We start from the raw sequence: 16,054 nt of genomic DNA on the forward strand, positions 1-16,054 counted from the left end.
GCAAGAAGCGCATTGCTCAAACTGAGGTCTCCTATTTACTTCAAAAACAGATGTACTTAAATTGGCTATTTCATGCAACAGAATTTGTGCATATGTTGTCATGGGTTAGCACATTAAAGCAAGACCTGTTTTCTTTAACATTGCTTGCTAACACCATTAAAATGTATGCGTTGTGCTCCAATTAGGTTTTAAAATATGCAAAGGTATTATTAAATAGCATTTCTCCATACATTTAAAGTTATAATAAAGCACGAGTTATAGTGTAATTATTTTCATACAAACCAGTTATCAACTTCTCCTAATCTGTGTATCATAGTATCAGTGATTAAGAAAAGATGAAGCAGGCAGACCACCCCTAAATAACATTGAAGACAAATGCAAAAGCAGAAGGGTACATGAGAAACCGGATCCATCACATTTTATTTCGGATCACAGTCCTGTATTACGTTTGCTCGTATTCAGTTATTGCAATTTTTAATCGTCCACAGACATCAGTGCCTATTCTACAGAATTCTTTGTTCAGTACACAATGAAATAAAAACAGGGGGCGAACAGTTACTGACCTTTATTTTTCACTGCCGGTTGTATCCCAACTGAAACAGATAAAAGACACGCGTTAAATGGACACATTACCACACAGGTAATCTTTTCAGTAAGATGTAATTATTCAGCAAATCTGGATTCAAGGACATTCTTCCCGGCATTTCCACGCTGTCATATACAAGCATCTAAGATTAAAGTAAATGGTGAGCTTCATGGCTCTCCCAAACTGGGAATTTGTGTAATTTCTGATGTAGAGTGCTCAAACGACTGCCTTGTTTCGAATCAATTTTTGTTGAATAAATTTAGAAATCTACTTGGACCGAACGCTGTATGCATTTTAATGAGCTTATCCTAACATTTGGGGAGACAAAATGTATTTGAAAATAACTTTTTTCTACAAAGGCCTGGATTACATGTGACCCGAACTAATCCCCGCTATTTCCTCACCCAAGCATTACCATTATCATGGGTCCCAGTAAATCCGGGGACAGAGAAATAACTAGAATTACAAGTTTATGGGTTAAAAAATGTACACCGATTTCCTAATTTTCCTAGTTATTCAAACAGAGGCTTTGGCTACATTCAAAAGCCGAAATCGCTGTGTTTAAAAGCCAAGGTCATTGTCATGGTGGGCATCACTAGCTGTGCGTAGAGCAGATTACCTGTTTTATGCATTTGCAATGTGTAAATTAATTTAAGACGATACTTCTCACAGGTATTGCTTCATTTTTAGACAGCAGAGCACGGAAAAAGTGAGATGGGGCTCCCTTTTACTGTTTCTGGGCTGTGCTGCCTGAAATAAAACACTAACTCGGAGAAACATGTTAAATGAATTAACTTTACGCAGGGAATGCACATAAAAACAAGCGCTGGTCTCAGTCTTTAGCCAGTGAAGCGCATCAAAATGTATAATTCCATTAGGCCCGGTAACTTTCACCACCCTCCTCTCGAATTTATTGGTCACTTGTTAGCAAGGCAAAAGTGCCCCTACCGAGTTCTAAAATTACTTAGAACAGAGCGTTGAATGCCACAAGTAAAAAAAAAAATGAACGGCTGATAAAATTGACTTAACTGTAGCATCGAGATAAACTTAGCTTAAATGCCAAAAGAAAGTAGACCACCAAAAACCATGGATGATTGATATTTGCAGTTTTGCAGTTTCTAAAACACCTTGGGTACCCTCCCAACCTTTATTCATCTCATTTGCTTTCACTGGGGTCACGTTTAACGCCACTTTGGCCCACATGCATCATTGTTACATTTTGCACTTCCTAATTTGCGAAAAATAAGGAATCGCAAATTAAGAAGTGCAAAATGCTATGCATCATTGTTTTCGGTATTCATTTGGGATTCGGTAAAAATCGCAATTTTTACCGAATCCCAAATGAATACCGAATTCTTAAGTGCATTTTCGCAATTCCTATTTATTCCTATGGGCCAAAAGGCCCATAGGAGTCAATGGGAAGGCATCAGCAAATTGCGAGTGGCACTTTGAAAATTTCATGGGTGCAGGGGGGGGGTCCAAAGGACCCCCCCATGCACCCCTGAAATATATTTTTCGCATCATGTTCACACACACATGTCCTAAGGACATGTGTGTGTGAAACATGAATGTAGAAAAAAAAACATTTGCAGCATTTTAAACACTTTTTCCAAATTTACCGAGTGGTTCAACCACTCTGTAAATTTGGCACCCTAAATGCGACTTTGCACTTGTGAAAGTAATGATGCATTGCTTTTAAGAAATCGCACATCTGCGACTTCTTAAAAGCACCCGCAATTTTAGAACTCGCAACAATGTTACGAATTCTAAAATTGCTTCATGCATCCCAAAAAGCACTTTTGCATTCGCAAACGGCCGATTTTAAGTAATCGCACCGTTTGCGACTACAAAAATGCTTGATGCATGTGGGCCTTAGTCACAGCCTCCTTGGAGACTTAAAAGGTTTAGGGGTATGTAAGTGTTCATATTAGTAGATGGTATAACAATGTATAATGTTAAAAGGAATAATATAAGTCAGTGAATGACCATAAATTCAATTTGTAAAAATTTGCATAATTTTATGTATTTTTTTTATCCGAAATATATCAAATAAATGGATGAAAGAACATAATTCGTGGTGTCTTGCACTACTTCTTAGCTGGCCTTTATAACACGGCCCAGTTCCTGAATCTTGCCAAACAAAAAAACTGAGGGCCAGATGTAGTAGCCTTAATACCGGTCGGAAACGGCCGATTTCGGCCGTTTCCGACCGGTATTTGGCTTTTGACATGTAGGGGCCATTATTTTACAGAATCGGTAAATTTACCGATTCTGTAAAATACCGAATCGGTATTTTTACCGATTCCGTAAATCAAGATGTAGGTGACACTCCACAGAGTGCCACAGGCCCTTAAGAGTCGGTATTTTACCACCCAATCCTATTGGGTGGTAAAATACCGAATTCAGGTGTGCATGCACATCTGTGCATGCACACCTGTGCCATGTGACACACAGACATGCCCTTAGGGCATGTATGTGTGCCACATGGCACACAAGCCTGCACTTGGGGTGCTAGAGGGTGTCAAAGTGACACCCCCTGCACCTTGCTGGATTCGGTATTTACCGATTCGGTAAATACCGAATCAGTATTTCCAATTGATTCCTATGGGCTCAAAAGCCCATAGGAATCAATGGGGAATAACGATTCGGTATTTACCGAATCGGTAAATATCGAATCTTACAGATTCGGTAATTCCCAAAAAAGAATTACCTACATCTCCCTCCTTTTAATTTACCGATTTATAAATACCGAATCGGTAAAATTTGGTATTTATGAGTCGGTAAATTAGATTTACCTACATCTGGCCCTCAGTTCCTACCACTATCAGTGGGAAATGTGCCTGTTTTTTTCTGTGAAATTAATACATCTCAACAACTATGATATAACAGCTGTGAAGAACACATTTAGGAGCCCTTTATTGACTTGGACACATTCACAAATTCTATGTAGCCGTAGTGTATGCTGGGAAAGAGAGAGCGCTAGAGACACAAAGAACGTTTGTGGCATAAAGAGATTTCCATCGTGGAAAGAGATTGATGCTCGATAGAATTGTAAAGGAAAACATTGTCAAAAATGAGTTCCATGAAAATGAAGCTAAATTTCTAACACAGTGAATGGATTCAACTCTTAATAAGATGCAATGCACTCTGTTGGGGTGGTAGGCCTTGAGCCTAAAAGTAAGATGCAAGATTACGTATACTTATGCGTTGTTGCCTAGCTATTTACAGTGCCTTTTGCATAACAAAATATTTTCCTTCCGGTCACTTCATAGAGCTTAGGCTACCTAATTTAATATATAATATATGGTTGAGTGACTTTTTATGTATTTTATTTATTTAGCATTTTTTAGTAGGAAAGGTCAAGCATGTTTGAATGCTTTAAGCAGGAGTATGATATTCCACAACATGCAGTCTACACGGCACAAAGTATGCATAACAAAGTTACAAACAAGGCAAACATGTGTACAGTACGAGGTGCAGTATTTGCATATAAGAAGGCTGGTATTCACCAAGGTAGCACACCGTTCTAAATACTAGGTCCAGCCTGAGGCCTGTATTAGACTGCAGGTTCTTCTTTATTGCCATTGCAATCAAAAGGATTCTTGAATCAGTCTCAAGCTCATAAAGATGCTCTTTAAATTAATTTCTAAGGACCTCTTTATGGGTAGCGTGGTAAAGGCACCTTTTTCTCCATCCTTGGCATTACCAACAGTAACTTTGAGGGCGGTTAACACTGGACTCATTACAAATTAGATGTTGAGAACCGACGAAGAAATGAGGAATTACCAGGAGAATCTGTAATTCCAAATCCAATCTCTTTGGTAATTCCTTATTTTGGTTCGGACTTTTAACCAGATGTTTTCAGCAGAACTCAGCAGCTGCAAGCTCTTGGTAAAAATAAAAAAATTATAATCCCAATTGGGTTGGTCATTGCACTTATCATCCCCATCTGATTTAATTAAGAGGGCACTTGTAAGGAGATGCTAGGTATCTGGGACTGATATTGAAAGCTAATTGTGAAAGTAAAAGAATTCAGGTATGCAGTTATTGGTACCTCTGTGAGCAAAACCTTGGCCTTTGTTTTGCCAAGCCATAATTTAATTTACAACACACTGGAATTTCACCAGTAAGGTGTTATTTCCCTAAGATCAAATCTGCTCTTATATGCTGGTATGTCAAATTCTTGGGTGATTCCACCTGAAGAAGTGGATAAAAGACCACAAGCATAATGTTTAATTGGGGTAGGTCAATGAGAATGATATTGTTGTGTTATGTTAAAGGATCTTGTAAAGCGCACATACACCAAGCGGTTTCATGCGCCGGGGTCTGAAAGGTACTACTGCTTGAATGGCTCAATCATATGCCTGATGAAACAGCCAGGTCTTCAAGAATTTCCTGATTTGGCCGTAAGAGGTAGGTGATCTAATGTCCAGAGGGAGAAAATTCAAGGATCGGGAGGCCAAGACCAAAAAACGTAGTCCCCCAAATTTATTGCGTTTGAAGGAAGGAATGACAAGAACATTTTGGTGGGAGGATCGATGTCACGGGTGGAGACCTAACGCTGCACCTGAGAGGAAACAAACTCTCAACTATTGGCAAGAAGAGCTTTAAAAATGATGCAGTTCAGCTTAAAAGCGCTGCGTTCGGCTACCATTAGCCAGTGTAATTTTTTCATTAACTGGGTTACGTGGTGCCATTTGGGCTGATGGTAGATTAGTCTGCCCACCTGATTTTGCACTAGTTGCAATCGTCTTAATTGATATGCTGGGATGCCTACGTAGAGTTAGCATAGTCAATATAGGAGATGACTAGGGCTCATACCACTTGGGTCAGAGCTTCAGTAGTAAGGAATCTGCTGATCTTCCTAATCCTACGAAGCTGAAAGAAGCATGAGGAGAACACTTTCCCAATCTGGGCGTTCATAGAGAGATCAATGTCAATAGTGATGCCCAGACTTTTGGTTGAACTCGAGAAAAGGGGGTGGTTTCCCAGTTTGGGTGGCCAAAAGTTCGAGTTCCAGGGGTGAGATGGCCCGCCGATTTGAATCAGCCATGTTTTATCAGGGTTCAATTTCAAATGGTTGCTGTTCATCTAGACGCTTATGAATCGCAAGGTGGACTGGAAATTGGGGACAGAAGAGGATGACTTATCGATATCGAATGTCAATTGTAGATCGTCAGCATAGTTGAAGGTGCAGACCTTCCTTTCTCTGAGGGAGCGAATGAGGGGCTGTATGTACAGATTGAAGAGAAGCGGTGAGATTGAAGAGCCCTGCGGCACCCCACAGGTCAGTTAATCCTTGGAGGAGGAAAGGTGAGCGAGACGTACAGCTTGGGAGCTGTCATCCAGAAAGGAAGATAGCCACTTAAGGGCCAGGCCCTGAATTCCAGTGCTACTGACACGGTCGATCAGGAGATGGTGGTCAACCGTATTGAATGCTGCTGATAGATCAAGGAATACCAGGGCCTAATCATGCCCTTGTCTGCCCCCTTTCTCAGTTCATCTAGGACTGTGAGGATGACGGCCTCAGTACAATGGGCCGAACAAAAAACCACCTGGTGGTGGTCAAGGTAGTGAGAGTGTTCAATAAAGGTGCGGAGACAGCTAGCTACATGGGTTTCCAGAACCTTGGCTAAAAAGGGGAGGAGGGAGATGGGGCAGTAGTTCATCAGAGCTAAAGGGTCTGCCCCAGTTTTCTTTGAGATGGGGACGATTTCCGCTTCTTTGAATACATTGGGGACAATGCTCTGCTTTAATTAGTTATTCAGAAGCGCCAGATGAGGATCCGAACTAGTGAGGAAGGCTTCCGTTAATATGTGTGGAGGGCAACAGTCAGTAGGGTAGCCGGATATCACCTTCCTTTGAAGGCTAGAGAAGGCTACCCCAGTGATGGGGGGATCTGTTCTAGCAAGTGGGGGTTTCCAAACATAGATAGTTGAACAGTGGAGAGGGAGTTAACAGGTATGCTGGACTTTATTGTTGCAATTTTCTTGATAAAGTAGGTATTAAGGGAGTTGCATAATGCTTGGGTGGGGGCGGGTTTTGGTGTCACTCTGTCAGGCTTGGATAGTTCAGCCAAAATGGCAAAGATTTCTTTGGATTTGTCGGATAAACTCAGTATCTTGTTGGAAAAGTAGGTGTCCTTTGTTTGTAAGATGGCGTTTTTATATTGTTTAAGATGGTTTAAAAACACATCTTTTTTGTCTGGGGAGTAAGTACATCTCCAGTTACGCTCAGCTTGACAAAGAGCAAGTTTTATTAAGTTTCAGGTCATCGGAGAACCAACATTGGGCATCGTGGGGTCTGGCTATAGTGACTTTCTTAATGGGTGTAAAGTTATCACTAGCGGATTCAAGCCAAGATTTATTACTTTCTTTGTGTATGTTAACCAACTGCTGTTCAGATGGGACTGTAATGGCCAGCAGAATGCAGAAGTCTCCAATGTTGGAGGGTCTCCAGTTTCTTGAAATGCGGCTCACCTTCAAGTTGGGTTTGGCTAAGTACATGTTAGTGAGGGAGAATTTTATAAAGTAGTGGTCCGACCAAGTAGAATGGGAGATCATCACGTTGGACACCATCAGGTTGGATGTCCAGTCTTGGTCAAGAATGTGACCTTTAACATGAGTAGTGACAGTCATATGCTGAGTACAGTTCAGCCCGGTAAGCAGGTCTGTCAATTCAGCGGAGCTGATGCCACTTATAGGGTTGTCGCCCAATAATGAAAGTCCCCAATAATTAGAAATTTGGCATAATTGATGGCTAGTTGGTAGATGATTTCACCCAGTAATTAGGGAAATAGTGGCATGTGATGGGGGGCGATAAATTAGTGCACAAATGAGGGGGGGACGTGGGGACTCAAGTTTTAAAACAAGGCAGTCAACCGAGGGAATTCCAGTAGCTGCAAGAGTTGTAAACTGTACCTTATGGTGAATTGTGGCTGCAACCCCTCCCCCCACTTTCACAGGAAGACTATTAGCTTGGAGGATATAATATTTGCTAGGAAGTGCTGCTAGGATGTCTGGGGTGGAGTCTGCAGTAAGCCAAGTTTCAGTGAGAAAGAGTATGTCTGGTTTATCGGAGTCCAGGAGCTGAAAGATTTCTAGTTGTTGTTTAGCCAAGAATCGAGTGTTCAGATATGTAATTGTAAGGGCATCCCACCCGTTACAGTAAGGAATTGATGGATCAATATTTGTATAGTTGTTTTGTCCAGGTTTGGGGGCCCAAGAGTAAGTTCAGAGAAAGACTCTGTGTTTTGAGATGATGAGGTCCTCAAGCTTGGATCAGGTAGCAACATCAAGCATCTGGTCACTAGAGTGTAAGGTTTTAAGCTCCAAAAGGGAGTAGCATAGAATGTGGCCATCATATTTTGGGCCCTGGCCCGTCCGGGATCGGATGGGGGCAGACGGGCTTGCCTTTGGTGTGCTGTTGTCACGCCCACTGCGCTCCCGCGCCATGGCTGGCATTTAATGGCCCGGTGCCAATCTAGCTCCTCCCCCCTCCTGCAGTGATTGGCTATTCATCAGATCACCATGTTTTTGTTATACTTCAAAAATCTAAGGCGTGGTCAGAACCCAGCTCAGATATTTATGCGTTTATGCAAATCCATCAGTAACATATACACTGGAATATTTCACACCTCTTCCTCTAATAGGAGAGGTCAGTAAAATACTGAATTCATGTTAGTGGCATATCAGGATTTAGCTAGGACAAGTGATCGTTTTAACATATCAAATGTACTCTTGGCAGCAGTCACATTAATATTCTTGATCAGGAGCAGGCCCTTTTTCTGTTCCTATGGTAAGATGGCCTATTGACCCTGTCTATGAAAAGTACACACTGCCCTCATAATTCCTTTGGTTTTTATCATGCCAGGGATGCATGTTTTGTCTGCATGTGACAGGTGCGTTTCACTGACAAATTTACGAATGGTGGTGATCTTTTGGACTCCGTGTGTGTGCTTAATAGAATGGTGGGTTCTTATGTGTCATGTTGGTGATATTTATCATCAACATCCCACCTAGCATGTACACTCATGTTTCACCCCATTCCATTTCCCCACTTGTCCTGGCTCAAATGTGCCCAGCCACCATTTCGTTCATTCTCTACTAATCTCCATTACAATAAGAAGGGATGCTGGTCTATGTCTGAGGGCATGTGCAATAGCATCTATTGTCAAACATTTCAGTTCGCTGTACCCCGTTTAGAGCACCCATTCAACATAATGCACTTCACCCAACACATCCCATAATTTTACCCATGTAGGCCTAACTATAACCAACACCCTACCAACTATTCACTTTGAAAAGGGTGTTCAGTTCCCCAGGGTCAACTTCATTTGGGTGGTAAATCTCTAAAACATTTCTGATTTCATAAAATGTATTCCTCTGGCATTTACCAGAGAGATGTGTTTTCACTGCCATGCTTAGTGATCATGAATGTACACTGACTCACCAAGATGCCATGGTGCTGTAAGGAATATCACAAACCCTTCCTCCACTCCTGCTGATATCTTCTCAAGCCCTAAGACCAGCAGCGGTTTCTTTACTTGGGTAGGAGAATTTCACCCCTCCCACCCGCTGCGAGCCTCGCAGGAAAAATAAAATGGCAATGAAAAGACTACATTTACTTTTAATTTTTCCGACATGTGATTTCACCCCACTGCAGCAGCCAGTCCTCCCTGGGCCCAGACAAATGTAGGGCATGTCCTCTGCTGCTGATTAGCAGCACAGGACAGGAGCAGTGGCTGGCTGGATGCTCTAAAGTGACATGTCACTTTGGCCACCTGTCTTGCACCATCCAAAGTGACTTGCTCACTTAGAAGCTCTTCACCGAGCTGTCTTAGATAGCTGAGTGCAGACCAAGCACAGACCTACAGTGCCTGAAGGAGCATCCTCCATCCAATCTTGGCGCTGGTATCACAGCATAGGAAGAGTGCCTGGATTGGATATGGGAGTCGTCTGGGCCCATACTGAAGTGGAGAAGATCAGAAGGAGCAAGGACGTGCAAGCCAAGTTAAGTGATTTATTTTTCTTTTTCTCCTGCCCTCTACTTCCATTCTTCCCCTTCTCCACTCAGACACCATTACACTGGCAGTGGTGGTTTGCCCATCCTGCCAGTCCCCGTAGCTGGCAGCCACCACTGCTGAAGACCCTCAGCAGATTATTCTTTGCTGCTGATGGGCTAGGTTAAGGCCAAAGAATGGAAACAACATAAAGCAAAAAGGGATCTCGGAGGCATATTTTTCTTCTGTTCCTGTCTTCAGACCCCTTGGTAAAAGCAGTACAAAAAGGCATGCATTTCGTAGCAGCTACTACCTCTAGATACCCCATTATTGTTGTCTGTCAATGGTAGATGGGTTTAACCCATGTGGCCGCGGTGCTGGGCGTTCCATTCAGTGGGCGGGGGCGCGTCGGCCAACAGACGTGCGCAGCACTGCTGAGGTAGTGCTCTCGGCGGCCGTTGGCCGACGGGTGCACTTAAAGGGTTAATACCTGGTGCACCAAAGCAGAAGAAAGAGTTAGAATCACTCCTTTTGAAGTGTGTCACAAAAGGCCCTAAGGGGCTATTTCCATGATTTACTTGAACCCTCGGGTATGTAAAAGGGGAGGGACATCACTATTGTTTACTGTCTTCTTGATTGTGCCCATATTGTCTAACTGATGTACATGTCCATGTGAGGTCCGTTGTTGGCCCTCTAGGGAAGCTGTGCTTAGTGGTATTTTGTGACCCACATTTGAACCTTTATTCACGTCCTCTGAGGGTGCAGGAACAAGTATTCGTCCTGTGTCCTGCTCAGAGAGTTGCCTCCCTCTCTGAATAAGCACGTTATTTGCACTAGCTTACCATTGAATGAACTTTAAACATTATTATGATGTACATAGTATGCGCTCAAGGTGAAAGAATATTTTTATTGAAATTGCCAGCTAGTCATGTATCTTTTAATGCTCAAATCTATGAGGCAACCACTTGATGGGTAAAGTGCAGATAAGTAATTAAGGCTGTTAGTACAGTCAAAGAACAAAGCACTCCAGGTTTTGACAAATTTACGAATGGTGGTTTATTGACCTAACTGAAAATACAACTGTACTATGATATATACAAAAGGGCAGATGTATCAATATTTCATACAATGCAATGCAGCAAGACAACTTTGCTGCGCTGCGTCCGGTGAAAGGGGAGACATGTGCCATATCTGCTAAGACAGTGTATTTTTTCTGTCTCCTAGCGCTGGTGCATTTATGGCTGCCTATCTTCCTGCACAAAAACAATCCTGAAAGGCATTTTCATCTGTATTTGTGCTGTAGAATGCAGCACACATATAGTAGAAGGTTACAAGGAGAAATAAAGATATTTCTTTCCGTTGCACCGAGATCGGGGAGTCACACCATTTTGGCCCAATCCCAGGGTTACAGTCCTTTGTAAATCTGGAATTGTGTCAAAAACTTTGGGTGGATGTATTGGCAACACTCACACTCCACCCCTGCTACAAGGCAACTCAGGGCAAAGAAATGCTTAGTCCGACAGACCGAAGACCTTCTCACCTTCAGAAGACTTCTCAAGTCCTGGCTCTTCGAACAGTAGCTGCTCACCCCCCACCCCCCCCCCCCCAAGCGCCTTGAGACCCTCACGGGTATGTAGCGCGCTTTACGAATGCTATGATTGATTGATTAGTAAATCCTAGTTAAAGGCTTTGTTACCTTGCATCACCTTTCTTGACACAACGTAAATTTTAAATTTGCCCCAAGGGATTAGTCGTCGGAGGCAGAGACACCTTCTTCCAATGCTAGTGGTGCAACCAACAAATAAAGAAAGATTATGGAGTCCTCGTCTGATTGCTGACATAATACTGAAAAGGAATTAATGTTGAGTGGTTTGCTGGCTCTTTTTGGATCTCACGTCAGTATGCAGTGAGGGAATCTGAGGTAACTGAATGATGGCGGTATTCCAATTACTAGCCATCTGCTGAACCACTCCTGGGTGGCTGAAGGAGACTGCATACCCAATTGAGATCATTTTAAAAAAATGTATTCTACATGGTATTGGTGAAATAACAAAAAGGGTAATGAAAGTACATGCTGCCCACACAACAGATGATAACAGAAATGTTGTGGATGTTGTTAATTAGTAACAATTTTAATGTTATTTAATGTAATTAATTAATGTAATGTTAGTTAAGCAATTAATTAATTACATTGAGTTAAATTATTTTCATTATAATTAGTGAGAAGTTCAAATGAAGGAGACAACAGCAAGCAGGGCTTATACCACTAATCATTTCACAGAGGTCGGAAAATAAACCTTCAGTTTGCAGTGTCATTGCAACGAGATCTACCTGAGCAGATTTTAAATTGTAGTTTCGAAGTAAAAAGAGCAGAGCCCTATTCCACGTACTAATTGCTGGACACTTCAATGGAAGCATATCTGCTTTTCTGTGAATAGTATGCACATTTTATCCACCAGGACTAGCATGATTTATTTGATAAATTAGAGAATATGTTTTGTTGTGGACAGACGTTGGAGAAATTCAGAGCTGAAAAGTAGATGTCATGAATAGATGAACAACTGTTGGCCAGGCCAGGTTGAGAGTTTAGAAGTCTGTGAAAAGATCTTGAGATACTAAAGGCCTGATTAGGAGTGGATCAGGTTTTCTGACCTGTGTGTGTAAACCACTGTTTACGCATGGGTTTGGAATTACGAGCTGAAAGATATTATTATCGGATGCATCGAATACCTCAAGCTTCGTTAAATTTGGGCAGGTCAAACCTGCTGAAATTTAAGAGGATAGATGTATACAGTATTTACGATAAAATGCGTATTTGGCAACACAAGAGTGGAAACGCACTGGAACAACACAGGAAGATTTGAGCAGCAGCACATGTCAGGATGTATTCATTTACCTTCTTTACAGGTAATATGAAATGAGTTGTCCTTAATTTACAAAACAACAACTTTGCTATATCATAGGCTTGGATGCACCTCTGCTATATTCAAGAAACAATATCAATGTAGCCACTACAAAAATTTCCGAAATAATTTACGCCAATGCATTGATTTACATTGGTGCAATAGCAATATCAGTTCGAGGTACTATTATTTATTGAGAAGTTAATATAATATGATTTATTTTTTAAAATAAAAAACATTTATCCCGTACTTATTTAGGTTAACTACACGTTTTGAATGTAAGGGATTAAGAGAAAAAGTAAGGGTTAGTAGTGCAGTTGCTTAAGGATAATTATTTAATTTATTTAATTCAGTTCAACTTAACATGAAAACATTAAAAACGTCTCATAAGTGTTACTATAAAGTTTAGAATCACATTTGATTTCAGTTATTTTCATTAAAGTTAAGGGTCATATCTGTAGTTAGAATGTTAGAATTAGGTTAAGGACAGCTAAATATATTTATTTGTGTATTTATGTATTTATCTATGTATGTATTATGTATTTGTTTCTCTGTTTATTTTTGTGGGGTGTTATTTAGCACATGCCAGACACACCTGGGTTATAGATCAATTTACAGATTGCTATACATTCGATACTTAAGAGATGGCAAAAGTTCAACAGTGATATATCTTAACAAGAAGTTTCCTTGTATCATCCATAAGGAATGACACTATTATTGTAATATATTAAAAAGGACAAGGTAGACAAAATCAACAAGGATGGAGTCCATACGATTAGCATACAAAATGACATTGAAAATGTGTCGACTCTTAATGGATTAGTCATGTTCTGAAGACTCAAATTCCAATCTAAATGACTGGTTTATAAACCCATTTGAAAGTGGCAGTGGAATAGTGATGTTTTGCATTCTCTCTCTGAAAATGATGGAGGTCGGGGAAAAGACATCAGTTCCAAATGCCGGGGCTGCTACTAGCAAAGGATCAGTGGCATAGCTAGCTGTTATGCCACCCAAAGCGGTCACTGGGTTTGCTGCCCGACAGCCGTAGGAAGAGCGGGATGGGGGATGCTGGCGAGTCCCGTGACAACCGCCCCGCATGGCCACAGGTAAGAGTGTGGGGGGTGGAGAGGCAGCCGCCCCCAAAATGTGGGCCTCCCTGGGTCAACGCCCGCCCTCCCTTGCTAAGCTACTGCAAAAGATGATTTTAAGATTCATCAGTTGAAAGTCAGATCAGTGCAATAGTTGAATATGTTGTTCCTGGGACAACCATGATGGGGTATGCAGCAGTATGGAGGAACTACTAGTGCTGAAGCCTAAGAATGATGACACTGACACTTTATTCGTGTGATGCGGACTACAGCTCCGAGACCAATCCTTGACCATGCCCAGCCACTCCCTTCATTTATTACCTTGACCCACGTGGTCATGGGGTAATACTACATAGGCACAATCAGAAATGGTGGTCGTACACTGACTGACTCATCAAGTCTTGTGCTCAGTTGTATCACTGGAGCGACACTACATTCCTCCCCAAAATGAACAAGTTGAAAAACAACTGCAAATAAAAACAACAAATATAAATGTTATGAAAAACCTAGGGTGACCTACAGATTTTACTGCAGCCCTACACAGGGGCTAAGCGGACCAAATGAAATGGGTAATCAATTGCACCTAGGTGATTACTTTTATTTACCAGAGTTTTTGTTACCTAGGGATGACACATATCTATTGCATCAGGTGATCCTTCAGCTTCATGGAAAGTGATGAGTTTCCTCTGACTTCATATGTGGTGCATGAGGTGCGGCTGCTGTGCTGTTCGGGTGAGCTAGCTTCGCCACTCAGCTCACTGCCTCTTAAAGGGGAGGACGGGTCAGAAGCACCATCAGCTGACGCCAGTGGATTGGGAACCTGGCTTCCTGACGCTGAAACTGTGTCATGCTCATCAAGTGAAGGATTACTGTCAAGTACGTCCCTGGAAGACATAGCAGTGGGGTAAAACATCTTGAATGCTGATACATTCCGAGTGATTTCTTATGTCCCCCGATGAGCAGTAATTTTGGTGCCATGCACATGGATAATGTTCCAAGGTAAATGCTCTAAAAGTAGTCTGAACATGCTTCCAGAAAATCAATCCTTGATGAGTAATAAGTTTCCAGCCTTAACACCAGATACTCTCACACGCTGGCATTGGCTGTCTCTATCATTGGTTCTCTTTCCTTCTCCTGCACTCATTGGTCATTGATAGGAGCAGGATCCCACTGATGGTGATGAGGGATGATATCGACGATTACTCTACCTGTGGTACTACTCTACGCTGCAGTGGAATGCAGAGTCTGGGGGTAAGGAATAAGTAGATGGCCTTTCCTAGAGCTTGTTAGCTGGTAGATGCAATCCGGATGACCTTGTTTAGTGTCCTCCTGAATCTCTCAACCTCGCCGTTGGCTTAAGTCCAATCGGGGGAATTTGTTTGTGAAATTTGCCCAGTGATTTTAGATAGGCAGACACTTCTTGGTATTGGAATGTTGAACCATTGCCAGCCTTTAAGTCTTTTATCAGGCAATGTGTCACCATGATCTTATAAATCGTTAAGTAATACTTGACCTGCACTCAGAGAGGAGAGTATCTACACCTCTGGATATTTTGAATTGTCATTTATCATGACCATGGCATGTTTTCCATCTTGGATGCTCCCAAAATCAAGACTAAAGCACACCGAAGGCTGCTGGGGTCCTGCTTCCATATTCACTGGAGTCAGCAGATTGGCTTGCCAAACGCTTACACCAGGTGCGTGATCTTATCAGTGCTTCGACTTGTTCATCCGCAAAAACCACAGTTGATGGACAGAATGCAGAACAATGTCATTCATTCACCCCAGTACAGAGATCTGGGCCTAAATCCATCGTTTTTTTGCACTCCACACCACCCCAGTTCAGACATGGTCATATGCAATCGACTTGTTCATCCAGCAAGGGAAACCACACCTTGGTTCATAACCGGCTCTTGGTCATGACCATACCCTTGTTTCTGGCATGGGTTATCTGTACTATCCAATCAGTGAAGCTGGTGGGAATGTCTAGGCTACGCCCCCTCAGAAGGCAACAATCTGGGTCAGCACCCAACTCCATTATAGAGACTTTCCATGATGCGTCTGGCACCTGGGATAAGCTGGGCACAATGTTTTTTAATGCAGGCCATCGGTTGGTTTTCACGGCTTCCAGTGCTTTCTGGAGGTACTCATCACTATTAGTGGCTTGACGGATAGCTTCAATAGAGAGCGGAAAGGGTCAAGATTGATCAGCTACGTACCACATGTACTCTTCTGTTTCATCTACCTCTTCTTCTTGATCCAGCATGGTGGCAGGAGGGTGCGAGACAGGTAGTCTGCTGGGATAGTAGACCCATTGTTTTCTTGAAGCTGGAGCATCCATTTTTCGATCCGTGGCATCGGGTTTGAGGATGTTCCATTGAATAATGGTATAAGGGGTTTGTGGTCGGTCGAGACTGTAAACGGATTGGCATATACTTCTAGTTGAAAATAGTGACACCCCAGTGTATGGTGATTGC

The 16,054-nt window shown here is 42.2% G+C and overlaps 1 protein-coding gene across 50 annotated transcripts in view; it reads right to left on the reverse strand.

The window, feature by feature from the left end:
• Positions 1-16,054, reverse strand: part of LOC147708230 (uncharacterized) — a 2,035,583-nt gene that overhangs the window by 1,753,548 nt on the left and 265,981 nt on the right. For all 50 annotated transcript variants that reach the window (XM_086926979.1, XM_086926974.1, XM_086926953.1 and 47 more), the window contains one exon: positions 564-593. In XM_086926979.1, the coding sequence (XP_086783105.1) occupies positions 564-593 (30 nt within the window). The remainder of the gene's footprint in view (positions 1-563; positions 594-16,054) is intronic.

Source organism: Lissotriton vulgaris, chromosome 6 (assembly GCF_964263255.1).
Source record: "Lissotriton vulgaris chromosome 6, aLisVul1.2, whole genome shotgun sequence".
Taxonomy (NCBI): Eukaryota; Metazoa; Chordata; class Amphibia; order Caudata; family Salamandridae; genus Lissotriton; species Lissotriton vulgaris.